Source organism: Dysidea avara, chromosome 2 (assembly GCF_963678975.1).
Source record: "Dysidea avara chromosome 2, odDysAvar1.4, whole genome shotgun sequence".
NCBI lineage: Eukaryota > Metazoa > Porifera > Demospongiae > Dictyoceratida > Dysideidae > Dysidea > Dysidea avara.
In genome coordinates, this window is record NC_089273.1 from 5,606,173 (window position 1) to 5,629,536 (window position 23,364).

Genomic DNA, 23,364 nt, shown 5'->3' on the forward strand with positions numbered 1-23,364 from the left:
ATACATTAGTATGGCAACTAAATGTCATGCTAGTTTTATCAACCAGATATACAGCTCCTCCTAGCTGCAATGCTCTATTATTTGTAAATGTAATATGAGAGTTTCCATTAAATCTCACTTCTGAATTATCAAAAATATAAATAGTTCCTCCTTGTTGTTGAGCAGAATTAGTATGAAATGTGATATTAGAGTGGTCCATGCTGATCAGTTTGGAATTGTGATATAAGTATATTGCTCCACCATGTACAGCTTTGTTGTGATCTAATTTCAATGTGGAGTTTCCTTCAGACAATGTATGGCAGCAATTAGTACAATATATAGCTCCCCCTCTTTCGGCACTGTTATTGGTAAATGTTACTGATGTACTTCCATCAAATGAGACATGGCAATGTTCATGACAGTATACAGCTCCTCCAAATGTGGTAGCTGTGTTGTTGTTAAATGTAACTCTTGACGTTCCATTCAATGTGATATCAGATCCATTTATAGACATTATTCCTCCTCCAATAGATGCATAATTATCAATAAAGTCCATGCTTGTATTTTCATGAATAATAATATTTGAAAATTGAATAAAACACATGGCTCCACCTCCATTTGTGGCTTTATTACTTTGAAGTATTGTATACGATCGACTTTCAAATAGAACAATGGAATTGTCTTCTAAATAAATAGCTCCTCCTTGTTGCATTGCTTGATTGTTTTGCATAACAACAATGGAATTTTCACTGATTACAACTTGGGTCAGAACATTACAATAAATAGCCGCACCATTTTGCATAGCTACATTACTACTGAACAACACTCTTGAATGTCCAGTAACAGTTATGTTGGATTCACCAACAGCTGATATTGCTCCACCATTTTCGTTGGCTGTGTTATGACATAAGGACACATTAGAGTTTTGGTCAAAGGTAAGGAAAGATACTTTATCAGAATATATAGCTCCACCATCTATAGCTCGGTTATTGATGAATGTTACTGTTGCAATTTCTTTATACATAGCATAAGAGTTGTCATTACAGTGTACAGCTCCTCCAGTTTCAGCACTGTTATTGGTAAATGTTACTGATGTACTTCCATCAAATGAAATACCACAACGTTTATCACAGTATACAGCTCCTCCACTGGTGTTGGCTGTGTTGTTGTTAAACGACACAATAGAATTGTCACCAAATATGATAGTACTAAGATGTAATGATGCTATAACTGCTCCAAAGTTTGCTCTGTTGTTATCAAATATTATGTTACTGTTTTGTTTGAATGACAAGGTTGAGTGTGAGTTTAGGTAAATTACTGCACCATACTTTGCTGTGTTTCTTCTTGATGTAACAGTTGACATTCCTTTGAACACAATAGAAGTGTTATCAGAAGAATACACAGCACCACCATGTTTCATTGCTGAATTACTTTGAAGCAAAATATTGGAATTTTTATTTAAAATAACATTGCTGAAGGAAAAAATATACACTGCTGCACCATTTTGATTGGCAACATTGTAATTTAACAAAACTACTGAATTTCCAATAAAAGTGATATTAGAGGCATTAGTAGATGATATGGCTCCACCATTTTGTGCAGCTAAATTGTTAGCAAGAGTAATATTGGAATATTCTTCACATATAATGTAGGACATAGTAGTGGAATATATAGCTCCTCCATGTGTGGCTGTGTTATGGATAAAAGTTGAATTTGAATGTCCTTTAAATATTAGAAAACAGTTGTTACTGCAGTGTACAGATCCACCAGTTTCTGCACTGTTATTTGTAAATGCTACTGATGCACTTCCATCAAATGAGATACCACAATGTTCATCACAGTATACAGCTCCTCCACCTCTGGTGGCTGTGTTGTTGGCAACTAAATCTGACGAATTGTCATTATAAGAAATTTGACATACATAACTGGATAGTATAGTTGTCCCATTGCAAGCAAAATTTCTATCAAATGTTACCATTGTGTTACCATCAAACCTGATATTAGAGTTATTGTAAGACAGTATTGCTCCACCATCCCTCACTGCATAATTGTCCAGAAATTCTACCACAGAATTCTCACCAAATTTGATATCAGAATACTGTTTGGAATATACAGCTCCTCCAAAACTTGCACTATTACCTTTAAAGGTTATCACTGAGCTTCCTTGATTAATAATAGAAGAATAATACTCAAATATAATTCCTCCTCCATAATTTGAGGCATGGTTGTCATTAAATGCAACTGATGATCTTCCAGTAACTGTGATACCTGAATATCGACAATACACAGCTCCTCCATCAGAGGCTTTATTATCAGTAAATGTTATGATTGATGAGTTATCAAATGTAATGTTAGACATCATTTCAGAAAATACAGCACCACCATAATCTTCAGCACTGTTTCCAATAAATGTTACAACTGAATGTCCTTCAAAAGATTGAGTGGAATGAGTTTGGTAGATAGCTCCACCGTACATTTCAACAGAATTTCCCTCAAACTTTATAATACACTTGTCATCATATATCACAGCAGAATAGTTACAGTAAATGCCCCCAGCAGTTCTTGCTTTATTTCCTTTGAACAATACGTTACCACTAAGGTGAAGATTAGTGTGAAAAATGTAAAGGGGTACTCCTTGGTTGCTGATGAAGACAGAATTCTGCACTGAATTGTGATAAAAGTGTTTAGTGGCTGATCCATCAAGGTAAATTACACTTTGAGCAATGCTATTGAAGGAGAAGTTGCTATGTTCAATAATAAGTTGTGATATAAAACTGGTTTTAGGTGTGTAATGAATAGCTCCACCTTGACCTGTATAATGATTATTATGTGTAAAGTTACAACTGCTAATGGTAATGTTCCCTGATACATTAGACAGCACAACAGCTTGTCCTGTTGATTTGTAGAAAGAACAATTTTCCATTGAAATATCTGATGAATTGTAAAACATAATTCCAGGGTTTGAAGTACTCTTTTCATTGTTCATAGAACCACACCTTTGCCATTTTATACCAAAAATGGTTACATTGTTACAGTTAACAAACTCTAATCCTCCAACACTGTTACAGTTTATTACTACATTTCTGTGACCAGTAATTGTAACATTTTCAAAGAATTTTAAAGTCATTATGGTAGTCACTGTAATATCAGATGCTATATAGACAATAGCATTGCTTAAATTATTTGTAAGATTGACAAGAGATTGACTTGAATTATCACAAACGGATATTGTTGAATTTCCAGTTAAAGATGTGTTAGGGGCAGTGTAAAATATATGTTGAATAGATTTGCTTACACTATGATCATAGTTTGTTTCATTGTATATCATACAAGGCATATGGTCAAACTGTACAGCTTTACCTCCTAGTAATATAAGAACTCTGTCATTAGTGAATCTCACAAATGAATTTCCCTCAAATGTAATGTTCGAAGAAGATACTGCTGTAACAGCTTGTATATACTTGTCAATGTTTTCATCGAAGCTTACATTTGAATTTCCATCAAATTTGACTGGAGAGCTTGTGTTAGAGTATATAGCTACACCACGTAGAGCTTTGTTATGAAAATATTTTACTAGTGAATTTCCTGTAAACGATACTGAACTATTTCTTGAACTATATATAGCTCCTCCAGATTTGGCTTCATTATCATTAAATGTTACACTTGAGTTACCATCAAATGTGATATGAGATGAATCATAACAATATACAGCTCCTCCATCATCACTGGCTTCATTATTATTAAATGTTACACTTGAGTTACCATCAAATGTGATATTGGAATTAGTACTGGATACGGCACCACCATATCTTGCACTGTTGTCCTTAAATGTCACTATTGAGTTTTCCCAAAAGATGATCCTGGAATGAATTAAATAAATAGCTCCACCATTTTCTGTACCAGAGTTACTAATAAAATTTACATCAGACTTATCATATAATATGACAGTGGAGTTCCTGCTATAAATTCCTCCACCAGACTTTGCTGTATTACCCTTGAATAACATTCTTCCCCTAATATGAAGATTAGTATTTAAAATGTAAATTGGTACTCCTGTGTTGTTGACAAACATATTGTCTTGTATGTAAACATGACCAGGGATCCTGCTACTTGAGCCATCAATATAAACTACACTTTGTGTGGCTCTATTGGAAATGAATTTGCAATTTTGGACCGCTAGCTTGTGTTGAATATGGCTGTTAGTATTTGGTGAATAATGTATAGCTGCTCCATGTCCACTGTATTTATTTTTGTGTGTAAAATTGCAATTGTTAATGTACACATTTCCAGGCACTTCTGAAAGTAAAACACTTCTTCCTTTGGAGTTATGGAATGAGCATCTTTCAAAAGAAACATTGGATGAGTTGTAGAATTCAATTCCTGGATGATCTTTAGAGCTACATCCCTCCCACTGGATACCTTTAATGGTTATATTATTGCAGGAGATGAACTTTACAGCACCAACATCATTACACTTTACAACAGGATTTCTGTGTCCTATTATCATGATATTTTCAAAACCTTCTAATGTCACAATAGAAGGCAACTCAACATCAGTTGCAATGTTAACAGTGGTGTTATTACTGGAGATGTTATTTAGAATGTCATCAATTGAAAGAAAGGTAAAGTTTCCAGATGCACAACAGGGAAGTTTATCCTGACCTCTCTCATTTAAATCACCTGAGCCACTAACAAAATCATCACTTCTATTCTGAGAAGTATCAGATAGATCATCCGGCATCACTTTTGTAGCTCCTTCAATTTGGCTGAACAAACACACTAGCAGAACAGCAGCTATGGAAATGTTTAAGAGTTCCATGCTTGTATCAACTGGTAACAAAAATACTAACTTGTAGTTCAGTTACTGATATTTATAGCTTCAAAGAGGATATGATGTCATACTGATGATGTCATGATAAATGTACACATTCAGTCAATGATAGTTATAAACATGTTTGTGGAAAACAAGGACTGTACATTATTACTTCAGATTCTAGGCCTGATAGCTATACACCAATTTGATTTTACTAAGCAGTAAACTTTTAAAACAACTATGTTGATAGGGACCCACTGATTATGCTGGCATAATAATGAACATAATAGGTGCTTAAGAATGAGCATAATAGGCAGAAATGTGCAGTACTATAAATTCTTCCTTATCAAAATACATATCACACAAAAATATTGATATACTTTAATAATAGAACAGTCAGTAATTATAATAAAATTATCAGGTAGCTGACTGTTCTATTAGAGTATATTGATCTTTTCTGTGAAATGCATTTTGACAAAGCAAGGATTTACAGTCTGTGCTTCAACCACAGTGCAACAATATTAGAAATCAGTGCTTTTATAAATCCTAGATCCGCTTCTGAGGCTCTGGCTGGCTTGGCTGTCTTCCTTTATCTGGTTCATCTGGCTTGCATACTCCTACAGTATTGTGTAGCTATCTCCTGCAAGTTGTGTATGCATAATTATAGTGTGTCACCCATCACTGTGCCATTGCTACACCACTGATGAACCTTATTTAGCTCTAGTTGATGTTAATACTGTGCTGTATATTGCATGGCTAATAATTTTTATCTGGTGATGTTGCCTATAATGTATTGCTGTATACAATACTGCAATAGTGTATAGTTCTCTTTTGTACGTTTTATACACATAATTATACTGCATACACATCACTGCGCCATTACCACATCAATGATGTACTGGCACTTAGCTACTTAGTTAAGATGCCACTATTGTGTTATATCTGTCACTACTGTGACATATTGAGTTGATTTGGCCATTGTACCTTCACCACCTAATAGCCTCATTTGGGGGCTGTCACACTGGTGTATGCACTTGGTTGTATGTTACGCGGTCCTAGTTATACAACCAAGTACTAAGATTAATACGAAATGCGGTTAAAATTACATCATTAATAATGAATGAATGAATAAATAATTAAATAATAAATAAATAATGTTTGAGAAAATTACGAGGCCTAGAGACGTGAACTAAGCGGGGATAGATTCGCCTGTGAATGAAGGCACAACCGTATAATAAGTACGCCTGTTCGTGCTGATGACTTTACCGTACGTGTAATTCTATATAACGCCCAGCACCACACCCTTGTTTAATTACAGATTGCTCGAAGGAGACGATTAGTAAACGTCCGCGGAGTGACTACAACAGAGCCAGAGGCCACCTTACACGTAAGCAACAACATTACAAGTATTTTTAAATGTTTGTAACTGTATATTTTGTATGCAGGATATGCGCTCCAGGCGCGTCATGCAGTGAACAACCAGCTGATGACCAGTTGGGATACCAGCTGATGCGCTCGTAAACAACCAGCTGGAACAACAAGGTAATAAGTAATGTAATACTTGTACCAGTAGTTGTATTATACATCCTCATCCTTCATCTGGCTTGCTAGCGGCTGGAATTATTTTCCACTCGGCTTAACTACTACCCTACTGTGAGTCTATAATAGCTAAACAAGAAGCCGATGCAGTGCTGCATATACAACAATGTGTAACTATCTCCTGTATGTTGTGCATGGCTGTATGTATAATATTATAGACTGTGATCACTGTGCCAATGCCACACCGCTGATATACTGGCATATCACCAGTGGCCTCTAGTTACAACAGTCTGTTGTGTCATATTGGCTTGATCGGGATCAATTGCTAATTGTGCCTTCATCATATTCCTTGTTCTGCAAAGCCTCACTTCACTGCTGAGTCATCTTCAGAGACACGTCACACCTACGATATATAGTTACTTTCAATATAGTTAACTTAACTTGGTTTTTGTGTAGGTTGTGCTTTAGTATTGTGGTTTTCTGATGCCAGTTAAACTCCCCTGCCTGTGTACGTATGCATATGTATCACTTCCACCAGTACACACACACTGCTCTGAGTGCTGCCTATGGCACTGTTTATACTTGCCCAATAGGTAGGTTGCAACGTTGGTGTATGTACTTGGTTGTATGTGACGCGGTCCTAGTAATATAATTATATAACCAAGTACTAAGAATAATACGAAACGCGGTTAAAATTACGTAATAAATAAATAAATAATTAAATAATTAATAATTAATGTTTGAGAAAACTACGAGGCCTAGAGACATGAACTAACCGGGGATAGATTCGCCTGTGAATGAAGGCACAAACGTATAATCGTCGCTCCTGTTTGTGCTGATGACTTGACCATACGTGTAATTCTATATAACGCCCAGTACCACACCCTTGCTTAATTACTTACATATTGCGCGAAGAAGATTAGTGATGCCCGTGCAGGAGAGCCAGAAGCCACTTGTGTAAACAAGAAGATTACAAGTAAGTTTTTATGTTTGTAACATCTCAAGTCTCCATGCCAGCTGCCAGTGGATTCACTGATTCATGTAAATAAACAATACAAGAAAACATTAAACTGACATATGCCACGCTCTTTACAATAAGCTTACAGTTACATATAAAATACAAGTAAACAATTTTGTCTTGTGCAGCTGGCATGGCGAACTTTCTTTGTGTTGGTGTCAGGCAATTCAATACGTGCTTAATCTTTTTTGCCTTCACCTGGCGTAGCTACTAGGCTCTAGTGGCTTGGCTGTCTTCCTTTATCTGGTTCATCTGGCTTGCATACGCCTACAGCATTGTGTAGCTATCTCCTGAAAGTTGTGTATGCATAACTATGGTGTGTCACCCATCACTGTGCCATTGCTACATCACTGATGAACCTTACTTAGCTCTAGTTGATGTTGATATGCATTGCTGTATATTGGCTAATAATTTTTATCTGCATGGTGATATTGCCTATAATGTATTGCTGCATACAATACTGCAATAATGTATAGTTCTCTCCTGTATGTTTTGTATACATATACTTTGTACACATCACTGTGCCATTTATACCACACCAATGATGTACTGGCACTTAGCTACTGGTGGCCTTTAGTTACGATGCCACTATAGTGTTATATCTGTCACTACTGTGACATATTGAGTTGATTTGGGGATAATGCATTCACCACCTAATAGCCTCACCGGGGGGCTGTCACGTTGGTGTATGTACTTGGTTATATGTGACGCGGTCCTAGTAATAATAATAATAATAAATATTGAGCATACACAGGAATAAATTCTATTTGTACAGCAACAGTACAGTAAATAAATTGCAGGCACTTATTTATTTCATCATAAGTCACAACTGAAACAAGCTTACAAAAAAAAGTTTAAAATAAAAAATAAAAAAAGTACATGGAAAATTATGTAATTTGAGCATAATAATAGGTAAATATTGAGCATTAATTAAAGCATATGCATATTAAGTAAATTTTTTAAGTGGGCAGCTTAGCATAATAGGTAAAATAATGAGCGTAATTGGTGGGTCCCTAAGTCTATGTACCATCATAATCTGTTCCTTATTGACACTTTCATTCACAATGGGATAGTACTGTAGTTATGATAGCTGCATAGCCATGTAATGTATGGCTGTAAGTGCTAATACTTGTGGTCTTCTACCATCTATGACAAGTCTTTACTGAACGGTAATGAAGTACTACACTCGTACATAAAGGTTAACACACACATACGCACACAAAATATATAAACTTATCAAAGTGATATCAACAGTGGCTGCTATTAATAAAGGAGGAATAGGATAATAGGAGTTACAATGATGAATTGAAGGCCAGTTTTATTACGGTTGTTATTTTGCTCTCAACTGCACCAATTTTGTACTATAAAGTTACATAAGAGTAACATACATATGATAGAATATAGTGAAATGTGTATTATAGTAAACATGTTGTAAACATACAGTAATTTTATAGTAAATATTATAGCTAGAAGGGAAGCAATTTATCACTAAAGCACGTAATACTCAAAAGGTGTGATGTGTTTATAGCAGAGACTGCAAGCTGTAGCTTATACTTTTATGTACATGTCTGTTCTGAGTGACTTCTTAAATTAAATGGGCATGACTATAGTTATGAGAAATGTTAACCAAGTAAGAAATAATGATATTCAGTACAATTATCTAAGAAACTATCTTACCACAAAGTTATTTACAAAATTCAAATGGTTTGGTAGTACCTTGAAAATAGATTTACTATCAATGAAAATAATATGATATAATCTAAACAACACGTACCTATATAACTGTCAAATAACAATGGGCAATGGCTGTAGCTATTATTTGCTAAATTAATTTACTCATGTTTGTCTATTTGCTTTATACTATAGATACATCTAAATATCGATCATGGGATAAACGTGAGGTGACAATCATTGTTCATACATTTACACAGCTTTAGAATTGATTGTGAGTTTCAGTTCCTTAATATAAGTGGTACTGGACTAACTATTGCTGGTCATCTTACTTATTCAATCCTGCTATGTTCTCTATCATACAATACAGTTTTATCTTCACACAACAAAGACTTAATGTCAGTATTCTGACTGTAGTGTGATGAGGTAGTGACTGTATAATTTACTGTATTGTAGCCATTATTGTATACACTATAAGAAATGTGTACCAAAAGTGATAGAGTGCAGGGAGCATGTGAGAATATTGTACGTCAATTTTGACTGATCATGTGGATATTGCATAATATTATATAACTAGTTCTGAGAAGTGCTATTGGACCATGAAATAATAATATTCAAGTGTTATCATTCATGTAACTGCCTAACCACAAAGTTGTTTACAACATTCCAACACTTTATTGAATCAATAATGGCATTCATGGTCCATTGTAACTACCTGAAATACAGGTATCTTAATGTAGCTATAAGTAGCTTCCAATTTGTTCACTTAGATAAAATAGTAACAATGACAATTGGTCAATTACAACACTATAAACACTGGAGTAAATACTTACAATGTGTACACATACCCTGGTAGTTAGTACATATGCAGATATCAGTGCAAGTGTACAGTACAGGTGCTTATAATAAAGCAGTATATTATACAACTTTTATATGGATGCAATGCTATACAGGTTGAGACTACTATAGTATGTACAAGTTGAGCTGAGCCTTGGGATAACAGCTATAAAAACTGATGTAGATTTTTCTCAAGAAGAATAATATTTCAGCTAACCACATGATTAGTGGTGACAGTAAAGGTGTCGAGAGCATACATGTGTGGTTTAGCTCCATTAAATATTTGGAAAGGAATATAATGCAACGGATGGTACACTTTTACAGGAAATGTGAGGGTGGGACGGAAGAGACAACTTAACATATTCTTATGTAATTTTTATTGTCTATACTTCTAGTAATCTACCCAACATAAATCCATCAAAGGCACTCAGTTAAAACTACCCTTTCAGCAAATAGGATATTAATCAACCAAGTTTGCAGTAAGCAGGGGCGGATCTAGGATTTATAAAGGGGGGGGGGCTAACTCAAGGTACTAATCTCTTGGGTAGAAGAACTAGGGGAGTCTGGGGGCATGACCCCCAGGAAAATTTTGAAAAATAGATGCTAAAATACTGCAATTTGGAGACATTTCCACATAAAATTCATAATATTTTCTGCCTGTAGATATTTTATATACTGCCTTTAGATTATAGGTATGGCTATCTAAGCATTTTGCCAATGGAAAAGTTTGGGTAGGTACAGACAACCAAGTACATGATGCACCCCTCTCACAATTGCACAACACTGAATAGGTGCATATTAGAATAAGAAGGTTGAAAGTGGAAAATTTTGAAATTTGAACAATATAAGATTGAATCTGAGAGCATTTTCAATCAGGGAAATTGTGTACCTGAATTAAGTATTGCCATATATATTAACTACACAAGTAGATGAATGAAGCCCTTTAAACAGACCAATGCACTTCATTGTATGTATAGGTGCAGGCAGATTTGGAAAAATTCCATAACAGAACCAACTACATGTTTCCAGTGAATGTTGTATCTCGATCTTGTACACCTCCAATGCTGATCCGGGTCCTTGTTACATAAACTTTAGCGTAAATCCACTGATAATACCTTGAAAAGATGTTTATAAGGTAACCCGGTTTTATGAATATTTGTATTATTAGTGATCATATAATTATGCTAAGACAAAATTTCATTATAATACTCAGCATATTGATCAAGTAAAGCCTAAATATGAAGGGGGGGGGGGGGGGGGGGCTTCAGCCCCCAAAATCCCCCCCCATGGATCCGCCCCTGGTAAGATATTATTGGTGAGTTTTAATACAAGTTAGCTATCTTTGTGAAGTTTAACACAGGTTTTATACAGCCTTCGGCTTTCACACAGTAAATGCTTTTACTATAAGACATTTTGATCATGTGGATGCAGAAAAACAAATATGCACACACACCAAGACAACATTATTCCTTTTAATTTTAAAGTATTGGACTAAAATTTCCATGCTAGCAGTTGTAGGTAATCGTCTTTGAATGTCATTACTGTCAATAATGACATTTGTGATGCCTGTATGGAGTGCAGATGTCAGTTTGAAACTTCAACCTGCAACCAGTCAAACTGAGCCAGTTAATCAGGCTGAAAACCTGTCAGCCGTTGGAAGTCTCATGTATTTGGCAGTGAGTACAAGACCAGACATAGCATTTGCTGTATACAGCTTAGCTCGGTTTAACTCAAATCCTCAGAAGGACCACTGGACAGCCCTGAAACGAGTCTTAAGATATCTAAAAGGTACTATCAATATTGGTATACTTTACAAACAAGATGGTTCAGACAAATGTATTGGGTACAGTGATGCAGACTGGGCTGGTGACACTTCAGACAGAAAGTCAACTTCTGGCTACATTTTTATGTTTAGTGGTGGACCAATCTCCTGGAGCAGTAAAAAGCAGAAGTGTGTAGCACTGTCCACAGCCGAAGCTGAGTATGTGGCATTATCTGGGGCTGCCCAAGAGTGTTTATGGCTACGACTACTAGAAAAAGAGTTAGGATGAAGGTCCAACTTTACTATTTGAAGATAATCAATCTGCTATAGCGATGGCTAAGAATCCCCAATTTCATGGGCGAGCAAAGCATATAGACATTCGTCATCATTTTGTTCGTGAACAAGTAGCAAATGGAACTATCAAATTAGATTATTGTTCAACTAGAGACATGACCGCTGATATGATGACTAAAGGTCTGACACGTGAGCAGCATTGTAAGCTGAGAGAGAAAGTTGGAATACTTGAACTGCATTAAGTCAAGTGAGGAGGAGTATTGAACTGTATGCATACACATGCACACACTTAGACTTAATGTATGTATTAGCTTTAAACTATTCATTGTTGAATTAGTTATTCACACCTTGATTCTTAGCTACCGTGGTTTTGTATAGGAATTTTAATCTGTGTAATAGGCCACATCTTTTGTTCTTTGTAGTTTTGGTTCTTTTTGGCTTGTACTTCTACATTGTAGTTGTTGTGTTGTGTTGCTAAACTTTAATACTGATTGTTGTGTTACTCTTCACGGTCTTCCTGGCTAAGTAGCAGCATCCAGCTTGCGCGTGAGAACACTCCTGCTAACAGGGGGGGGGGGAGACTAAGGATGTTTTTTGGGTGATTTGAAGGGCATGTAAGTCAAAACTCATAATGATTCTTAGTGTATGATAGAAGTGGGAACTGTGTGACTTATTGTGGTGCTTTACTTATCGTCCCTTACATTAGTATTGCATATTTGTGGAGTACAAGTACAGATAGTAGATATGTCTATAATGGCTACAAAATATATAAAGTATAGGAATTTTGTTTACTTAGTGTTTTATCTTGCAACTGTTATTAGGTTTAAGGGCCTTTGTCTCTGCATTTCACCACTGCAAGACAATTTCAATGGCTTTCAGTTGGAGTGACCACCTTTAAAGTCTTGCCAAGACTTTAAAGGTGGTCACTCCAACTGGAAGCCAAAAAAAACCATAAGTAAACACTTTAAAGTGAAGTTTTTTAAGGATACAACAATTGCATAAAATGTATACCCAGACTCCTTGACTCCATGTTTCCACTAATATTGTGACACTTTTTCAAAGTGTGATGAACAAAGTACTTAACATCAAACATTGAATTTTATAATCTGATTATGGAAAAAGAGGTTAATGAAATCATGCATCATAATTATGTAAAATACAGTATCTTCATTTGCAACTCCAACACTAAATGACTACTTAAAATACTAGAACTACAGGAGAGTATTATAGCAATGAGACCATATAGCTCAACATCATCAATACCTGCACCCTTATTGTATACTAGCAAAGTATTTTTATTATGTATATATTGTTATGGTATATAAGGCAGGGGCAAATCCAGGAGCTGGCAAGGGGCACTGCTTGAAGGTTCTTAGTTTACTAATTTGTTAAGATGCCTTACTGTAGTTATACTGAAAGTAAAATGTCAGTAAACTTAAGTATATGGAACATAATTATTTTACTAAGTTTTAAACTCTCAGTAAAACATCAGTGAATGCGGGTTTACTGAAAAACTACTAAAATAAAAAAAACAATTAACTGTTCCATATACTGGGGATATACCACTGTAGTAAACTAAGATACTTCAAGCAGTGGGGAGGGGCACAAACAGGCTGAGTTGTAAGTGGTTGGGGAGAGCCAGGTTCTCTAGTTCAGTGCTGCACTTTTGAAGCAACAAATAATCACCTGTTAGTAGTGTATCACTGTTGATTTTTGCCATTTTGGCCTTTTCAGATGGTTGTGAAGTCTTAAAGCTGATTAAGAGGCTCTGAATGTCTCAAACGTGGTAATTATTTTTAGAAGAGCTTAATATGCACGAAGGTGCTGGGTGACAATTTTACAGTTAGTTTGACTTTGGTTTGCTTTGGATTAAGGCGAATTTGTAATAAATTGGTAGTAAAATGTACATGTTTTCATGAGCTTCTTGGCCTGACATAAAGTTTAGTAGCTATTTTAATCAGATGTATGACTGGCTCCTCCACAAGGCAAGGGGGTTGAGGCGTGGGCATTTGCCCCAAATGCCCCATCCTGGATCCACCATTGTAAGGCCTAGGTGTATTGCACTCTTGCACTATTCTTTTTGCATTATACTTGTTCTCTACATTGCAACATAGCTATACAGATGTGGAAAATCCCTACATTAGCATGTTACCAATAATTTCTCTGTTAAATGCCAATTAGGAATTTTACCACATAGTATAGCTACCATCATTCTTCTTTCACTACTTTTTATCAATGGAACCTACTTCATTAATTTTTTTATTTTTTATTACACATTTAGCCATCAATTCTATACTGTGTTCAGAGCATTACTTGTATGGTCTTTGGATACAGCCACATAGTCCAATAAATTTATTATGTATTAACCACTAATTTATGGCTGTCTACAGCTAATAAGTTTCAATCAATGTAGTAGCCAACACTCTAAATGATCTAATGATCTCTACTTTTTAGCTCACAACATTATTACAACAGTACAACTTCTGTTTTGCTTTTCATGGAAATTCACAAGGATGTACCAATTTCGTTTCGAATATTTGTGTACGCTACTTCATTGCCGATACCTCTGAGCTTTATGCTGTGACTATTAGACACTTAATCCATCTCAAAGCCTCACTGTGATCTACCAGTTACTTAACATCACAGCCACAAGAGTTTTCATCATACAGTGTACAGTACAGTAGGGATCATATAGAGGTTTGTACTTCTTACAAAAAAAAATGTTGACCAGAAAACAACCTCACAATATCATCATGATGGAATTTGGCAGCATTAGTTAGCTGGAAGATAGGCCAAAATTGTCTTCAAGATGGCAAAATGCTTCCAATAAGTTGCTACGGAACTTTCTTTACTAAACAGAATGATTTCTGCTGTCTATATTGTAACTAATTTCTTACCTGCCTGATACCTTCAAACACGTAGAATGGCTAAGTTGATAATTTCACTGTTATACATTATTTTGGCCCAACACGTGTCTTTTGGCAGCTTACCACACTATGATGCATCCATCATGTACTTACCATTATTCCCTTATCTATTTGTTGCCGAGTGCAGACACCCTTCTCATTTTGTTCATCATTTGTAATGTTACTAACAGGTTTAACATAGCTGAAAATGAAGTGAAACAGCCACTTCTCTTGTTATGTTATAAATTCTTTATAAAGTACACTTTGATTTCAGTCATAACTGCATCAGAGACTTGTGTGTGTTGCCACTGGTAAGGACTACAAAGTCAGTAAAACTAATTAACCACTAATGTATGGTGGTCTACAGTTACAACAACATGGTAGTTAAGAAGCACTATATGATCACTACCTCAATCAGTTAAATAGTATCACAACTTCTGAAACTTCTGTTTGGATTTTCGTGGAACCTCAAAGGATATGACAATTTCTTTTAGGACACAATACTTGTATATTCCACTTTTATACCAGATCTCTTAACTCCAGACCTCTTCACTTCCTGTAGTCTGTTAAATTTTATGACATCTCAAAGTCTTAGTGTGTTGTACCAGTCAGTGGTGGATCTAGGATTTTTTAAATGGGAAAGTTGGTATAGCTAAAAAATAAGGAATCTGAAGACATTTCTCCAGAACATTTTGAGATTTTAGAAGCTCCGAGGTTGAGTTTTAGGTTACTTTTAGTTAACACTCACTAATGCTTTAGACTGTAAATAGTAAATACTATAGTTAACTGTATAGTTGTGATTAAGCTGCAGCATTGATTGTTTTATTAGAGTAGTTACATGACTGCTCTATTAGAGTATCTCAATTATTTTTAAACTAATGTAGCGGGAGGTGATAAGTGATGGTTTAACAGCTATAAATGGTGTTAGTTAAGTGCAATTTCATGCATGCTACTGGAATACAATGGTGTAGTTGCTTGCTATGACAAATTGTCAATACAGCAGTTAGTTAGACTGAGCTAAATTTAAAAAGGGGTTTCTGTTAACCCACAGAAACCCTTCTAGATATGGCACTGTAAAATCAGACATTTATTTTTACATATATGATGAAGGTGTTTTCATTTAATTATGGTTTAGGTGCATATATTGTGCCATTCTACAACTGTTAAGACTAGTACAGATTATGATAGGAATTAAAGAGCCTGTAAATTATTTGCTATATAGTTGCTGTACAATTGTAAATCAACTTTCATAATGTTCCTATAATATGGTTTAGTGGTAGAACTCCAAGGTCATTCAACAAAATTGATTAAAACTTTTGAAGATCTACAATATATGATTAAAAGCAATAAATGAATTTGTGAACATGGTGAGATTTCACTCAGCCAATCGCATGCTCTTGTTTATATGTAAGTGTGTTTGTGCATATGTGTGTGAGTGTGGGTATTTCTGTCATCACTGCATTCAGAGAATTGTGTGTAGTGTCACTGATAAGAGCCACAAAGTCAGTGAAACTAATTAACCACTAATTTATGGTGGTCTACAGTTACAACAACATGGTAGTTAAGAAGCACTAAATGATAACTACCTCAATCAGTTACATAGTATCACAACTTCTGAAACTTCTGTTTGGATTTTCGTGGAACCTCAAACGAAATGACAATTTATTTTTAGAACACAATACTTGTATATTCCACTTTTATACCAGATCTCTTAATCCATACCAGACCTCTTAACTCCATACCAGACCTCTTAACTCCATAACAAACCTGTTAACTCCATACCAGACCTCCTAACTCCATGTAGTCTGTTAAATTTTATGACATCTCAAAGTCTCAGTGTGATGTACCAGTCAGTGGTGGATCTAGGACTTTTAAAAGTAGAAAGTTGGTATACCTAAAAAATAAGGCACCTAAAGGCATTTCTCCAGAACATTTTGAGGTTTTAGAAGCTCTGAGAATGAGTTTTGGGCTACTTTTAGTTAACACTCACAATAAACCTAACGCCTTAGACTGTAAATAGTAAATACTATATAGTTAACTGTATAGTTGTGATTAAGCTGTAGATTTGATTGCTTTATTAGAGTAGTTACGGGACTGCAGCTGCTCTATTAAAGTATCTCAATCATTTTAAACTGATGCAGTGGGAGGTGATAAGTGAAGTGTTGTTGATTAAGTACAATTTCATGTATGCTACTGGAATATGGTGGTATATAGCATAGGCATAACAAGATATTATTGGATAGGGGGCTCTAGTTTGGTGTTGAAGAGCAAAAAAAAAGGTCTAAGAATGGATGCCCTCTACTAAATAATATAGACCATATCACTGATAAAGCACATAAAATAAAAATCCTTATTCACAAGTCCATAGTTTGTTACACTTCTCTGAATACTGTGACTGCTTTATTAGAGTAACTGACTGCTCTATGGCCATCACTATTTTATTCCTTGTTTCCCGTCACCGCCTGCATCAATTTTTAGGTAGCCATACCAATATTTAATTAATTGATTACTAGATCACGTGAATGCACTATTTCATGCTACAGAGTAACCAATTGTAAGTATTAAGGTAAATGCATTAGCCACTGATTAGCTGTGCATATAAACATAGCAGATGGGTGGAAAAATTTTGAGCACTGCAGCATAGCATAATAGGCAAAATTAAAAGCATAATAGGCTGGTGCCTATTCAGGACAGGTTATCTATCATGCTCAAATTTATTCCAGCGTAATAGGTTGATGCCTACGGGTACGTATGTTTATAATAAGTTTTCTGAAATCAGACTCAAAAAATGTTTTGTTATATACACCATCACATTGTTTGCTGCATATGCACACTCAAGTCAGATTATATATAAATGCACAGGTGTGCATTATATTGAATAAGTGGTACCGTAACAAACAGGGGTAAATGTTCAATTATTGTTGCAGTAGGTAGATGAAAAAATGAAAAAAACAAGAAGTGATTTGATTTAGTATCCTCCTTACAGTGGTTGATGGTAATTGGCTACAGATGTATCAATACAGTTATTAAGCTGAACTTAATAGTTAGTTTCTCATCCCCACCAGCATCCAATTGTTTCTTGTCACATCAATACTATTGATGGCTATAGATTAGTCATGTGAGCTATTATGTTATTCAACCACCTAGTGTAAATCTGCCTATTGTTATTTTGAACATTGGTGGATGATAAACTACTAATTAAGTTATGTAGCCTTATATGGTGATAAGGTGGCTCCTATCAAATAATAACATGCAGATTTTGGTGTTTCTTTTCTGGAATGTCAGCAAATTTGCCATTAAGCTGCCTGACTATAATAATATTATTTGGGTTGTAACCATAATTATATTAATTATATTATAAGCACCTGATATGTATGTACTAACTAATGAATGTGTGAATGATTATTAATAGTTATACCATAGCCACAGGGGGTTTCCCTGATATAATTATATGTCCAAGCCTGAGGGCTGCAGGCCCAAGGGAACGGGCGTATACGTATATCAGGAACATCCAGTGTGGGCATGGTGTAATATATATGTGACTGGATCTACGAAAACCGTTCTTATCGCCCAAGACAGGAAGTTTGATCTTTTCACACAAACACAAAGCTTAATGAATGCACTATCAAGTTTCACTGCCACAGTCGACCAGAGTAAAGTGGTCTGCTTTTGCTGGCTGCTTTTCTAGAGCACAGTGGCGAGCCGTACGAGTGGTCTGGGGTCTTGATGGAGTCCTGGCCGACCAGGAGATGGCTGTGTGTGGCTGTACAGCTCTGTGGTGTTGGACAATGACCTGTGCTGTAAATTTCCTTTCATTTTAGCCAGTTCTGAGCCCTGAATGGCCTATAACTTGGCCTAATTAATCCTAGCACGTCTCTTTTCAATTTTTGAACACCATCTTGCCCGCCTTCCAGGGCCCCCGCCTCCAACCCTTTCTGGGGCCCCCGCCTCCCACCCCTTCTGGAGCCCCCGCCTCCCACCCCTTCTGGAGCCCCCGCCTCCCACCCCTTCTGGAGCTCGCCTGATACAGACAACCTCGGTTTAAAAACTATCTAAAATGGCGGGAAACTTAGCTGTTGACTACTTCTTCAGTGGATGATCAGGAAGGTAAGAAATTGTTGTGAAACGTGTGAAAATTTGGTATGCGTAGCTACCACCATTGGCCAGCTACAACACACAGAATATTTAAAACCAACGTTTCTCGATACTTTTAAATGGGCGATAAGACCGGTTTTCCCAGAGACAGTCACATATCACTCTGGTATGCTCACCTAATAGGTGAAGAAGACAAACCTGCATTCACCTCATTACTTTTATATAGAGGTTTGTAAACATCGATTGTCGGATTTAAATTGTGGGCACAAAAAGAAATTATTGTGGGTTTTGCTGGTTGTAGCAATACCAAATAGCCACTTTGTGGATGCCTAAAGTAACTAAAATAAACACTTGGGTGTATTGATTGAGTCATCTTGTCATGTGTTTGAAATGTGCTGTGAAGAAAAAGGACTCCACATTGTGAAACTGATTACTTAGTACTAGTGATGCCTAGTAAGTATGTAGTGCTGACTTGCTCATTTATTTTTTCTTTCAAAACAATGCCTAGTCTAACTAAACAAACTCAAACCCAACTTTAGCAGCTCTACATAAACAATCAAAGGAAACTGATGTTTTGTAACTGTCTGGCAGTTGTGGACAAGGCAATACAAGAAATATAAACCTTTGATCTGAGGTGTCAAAGTAATATATAAAACATTATTCCAGTAGATTGCTGCATATCATTTGATTTTTCAAATCTCTCAAGGCCCGGTATTATTGATATAAATTATGGTAAAATTTAACTATGAAGGTAATTTTTGCTCAGACTTTAAATAGGCAGAAAGTAGTTAACCATAGCTATCACCCTGCATAGATAAGTATAGTTTTTCTACTTTGGAATTTGAAACCAGTTAGCAAATTTTCTATATAGAACTGTCCCTGACAGGAACACATTGAGTAAATCACTGAACATACAATACATTCACCTTTTTTATGTCAACACTATGTACCAGAAAGTCAGTCAGTCTCAATGTCACATTTGACAGCTTAAATGTGACCGGATCCGCAAAACGGGGCTGGATCTCATAGCTTTTCCAAATTCTCAAGTTTAACTGATAATAACTCCTAATGTATTTAACCTATCACCTTCAAATTACACCAAGCAATAGTGCCATGTTAGGGGTAGGGTTGGGCAATATTTCAATAAATCACCAATATCGTCTAAGCAGGTGCTCGTAATAACATTATCGCATGTATTTTACCTTCGCAATATTATCGCATAGGCAATATTTATCACTTTTTGCAATAATCATCGCATTTTTCATCTATTTTGTGTCTCTTCTAAGCCTCATATTTGATACAGTTCATGCATAACTATTGTTAACTATGTCAATTGATTAACTTGCTAGTGAAGAAGTTGTGTTTGTAAACTAATTCTCAGTGAAAACAAGCAGTCATATGGATTTTTCAAACTATGTGGTTGAGTTTCAATTTTCACATACAATTGCAATTTTCACATACAATCACATATATTGCAATAATCACATTAAATGACTCATGGAACAATCGCATGTCACAAATTCAATATTTCCCAACTCTATAGTTAGGGGTATTTAGTAATCAAAATTAGGGTGGTACCATTTTCACAAGTGAAGTTATGGGTTGCCAAGTATATGCAATCTGAAAGGCTATAAACCCCTTTTCGCAGATCCAGTCACAAATGTAATTTTTAAATCAAAATAAGGTAGCTATTTCAAGCCTCTAATCAACTTTACAGTAGTTAGTATCAGTAGTCAATACCTTAAATTGCAGTAATTTATGTGAAATATATTTCAACAGGTGCTAAACTTCTTGATTTTCCTCAGTTTTTGCCACATAATAAAATCATTAATTCAAATCCAGTGTGGATGATATAACACTAACTGCAGAATGTTGAGTAGTTCACAAACTTGACAATTCCTACTTTCTTTGAATTTGATAATTCCACCTACGCACAGTCTGTAGCTACCAAATGTATGGGCATTGGGAATGTTATTATTGTAGGCAAAGATAATAATTGTAATTCTAGCTATAGTACGTGCTAGCATGGAAAGAGTGTTTTAATCTACTATTAAATTTTAACTGTAATCAGGCATATACTGTACATTGTGAAATAATATGTGTGTATGTTTGTCTTACTGTATCCACATATCTTATGTTAATTGCAGTCAGTAAAGCCAGGCTGTATACATGTTAAACTTCACAATAGCAATTTGTGTTAAAGTTCACATAATTTGATTGATTAATTTCCTATTAACCAAAATGATGGTCTTAACTGAGTGTCTAGTTTGTGTGTGATGTATTAATATTGTGTTGTCTATCCTGGACAATAAAAATTGCAGTCTTGATTGGTACACATTCCCCTCTGTCTTTCCACTCCTCTAAAATTTTAGGACAACATGGAAAGCACACTAGGATATTAATCTCACAATTTATTGCAGAGGCAGATCAAGACTTTAAGGAGGGGGAGGGGAAATTCACTCTGAAACATGACAATTGTAGCTTAAGTCCTGCTACCTAGTAAAAATATTTCATATTAAATAATCACTCTCCAGCAATTAAATCTTATCACTTAGGCTTGTAATACACCTAAAGCATTTAGAATACTCTGAATGTGCTGATTGTGCTTCACATACTGTACTAGTTATATTAATTTTAGTACTTTTCTTATCCCCCCACTATAGCTATTATTAAACCAGGCACATACCCACAGCTGGCTGAAGGCTGCCAGGCTGTGGACAAACACCTGGTTTACTATTATTATTATTACTATTAGTAAAGCTAACTATGGGTGACATGCTGATGTCAATTACAGACACATAATTATAATGTTCTTATTAAATGCTTCATGTTCAATTGTGTCAATAACTGAAACTGGTAGGGAGTTCAATTGTTTAGGGTAAGAAGGAATACGTATACACATCAACTTTTGATTGTAATTTACTGAGCTTTGTAAAAGGATGTTGAGGATGATTCTAGGACACCAGAGTTGCCAATGGTAAGCAGCTATCAGGTATGACTAGTACTAAATGTTTGACAATAAATTTCAGTCTAGCAATTGTCTTCTGTTTTGGATACCATATAAGCCATTTAAGATATATAGGTAACATGTCCGTAATACTGTTGTGTGACTGACTAGAACTACATACTGTATGTCATGGCTTATTTAGACCAAATATGGCAGCTTGTTGTGCCTTGATTGTTGTGTCCCAGATGGCTGAGTATACTATTCAATGTAAGGTAGCAGTAATAGTTGTAATTTCCATTATAACAGATTCCTTTTCAGGAGTTCTTCCTTGCCACAGATGTGGGTACCCAAGGTCGTCTATGGTGGAGGAGGATGACAATAATATTATCTTGTTAATGACTGTATATTCATTGGGATATTTGACGTTTTGGACATATTATGTATCATCAACAAAAATAATATTCTGTCTATTTAGTCAATCATCAACTGTTATCTGGATCATCCAAAGAATTCTCCACCTAAAACGATTGTTACAAATGTGTGGTTCAACTTCAGCAAATATGGATCTCAGCATCACACATAAGACTTCAAATAAAATCAGCAATAATACAGCTTCCACTATGATTAATGTTTTTTTTTTGCTTCATAACATTCAGGTTCTCTGTTTTTTCTGTAAATTATATACAATATATCAGCTGTGTATGCAATATTAAATATTAATTCACAAAGTATAGACAGTTGATTTTTGCTAAAAATTATTTTGTCCATAATTTATATAGATTCTTTGGTATTAGTTCTCATTTCAGTATTTGTTTAAATCTTTGATAGAACATCTGCGCAGTCTAATAACTTCAAACAATCTTTATACTGCAGACTGAAGCATTCATCTCTTGAGCCCAGGATTGCACATAATATCGAACACATCTACAATGACACACTGTGCATACACAACATGTGAACTAACATACTTGCATACCAGAGGAAGTGAATTCTTATCTGAGCTAGTATTACAGCCTGAAATTTTAAAATAATCATAACTCAGGTATTAAATTAAATACGTCACATGTTGTGTTACAACTGTCATCTGTTTCCAATGCTTCATTCAATGGCAGATTGATAATCTCTAAGCTCATCTATATCATCAAGCTCCATTATATTATCATCATGCAAGCTCCATTATATTATCATCAAGGGTCTCCATCAGCACTTATGACCAACTGTCAATTATTTTGCTATAGCAGGAATACTGTCCAAGAATTTTTATAACACAACAGAACATGCAAAAACCATTGGCCAAAGTTATTGGCTTTCTCCATTCACTTCAACTATTCACACTTAGCACATGTCACAATTACAACTCACTTAGTTTTCTATCTCAGCTCATCTAGCTGACATCACAAATAAAGAACTGTGATGTCTTCCTCAGTAATTAAAATATACAAAGCTACAACTGAACTCATTCATATATACAGGTTATACAGTACTTTACAGCAAACTAAAATT

General features: G+C 35.4%; 1 protein-coding gene and 2 long non-coding RNA genes across 3 annotated transcripts; 2 read left to right on the top strand and 1 right to left on the bottom strand.

Moving 5' to 3' along the window:
• Window positions 1–38: 38 nt before the first annotated feature.
• LOC136246381 (probable outer membrane protein pmp20) lies at window positions 39–4,720 on the bottom strand. The gene is made up of 2 exons (XM_066037772.1): window positions 119–4,720; window positions 39–74 (listed from the first exon to the last, which is right to left on the bottom strand). The coding sequence occupies exons 1-2, from the start codon at window positions 4,718–4,720 to the stop codon at window positions 39–41; spliced, it is 4,638 nt and encodes a 1,545-aa protein (XP_065893844.1).
• Window positions 4,721–5,973: 1,253 nt separating this feature from the next.
• LOC136246493 (uncharacterized) lies at window positions 5,974–11,098 on the top strand. Its single transcript, XR_010696489.1, has 3 exons — window positions 5,974–6,179; window positions 6,238–6,334; window positions 9,216–11,098. It is a non-coding gene; the product is annotated as an uncharacterized lncRNA (long non-coding RNA).
• Window positions 11,099–11,141: 43 nt separating this feature from the next.
• LOC136242706 (uncharacterized) lies at window positions 11,142–12,420 on the top strand. The gene is made up of 2 exons (XR_010694619.1): window positions 11,142–11,645; window positions 11,707–12,420. It is a non-coding gene; the product is annotated as an uncharacterized lncRNA (long non-coding RNA).
• Window positions 12,421–23,364: the final 10,944 nt, after the last annotated feature.

Excerpts from the sequence above, each read along its gene's own strand:
- LOC136246381 (XM_066037772.1), bottom strand. The coding sequence starts at position 4,720 with ATGCCGGATGATCTATCTGATACTTCTCAGAATAGAAGTGATGATTTT. Across the intron at positions 75-118 it reads ATATTTTTGATAATTCAGAA|AGCATTGCAGCTAGGAGGAG; the intron begins GTGAGATTTAAT and ends TACAAATAATAG.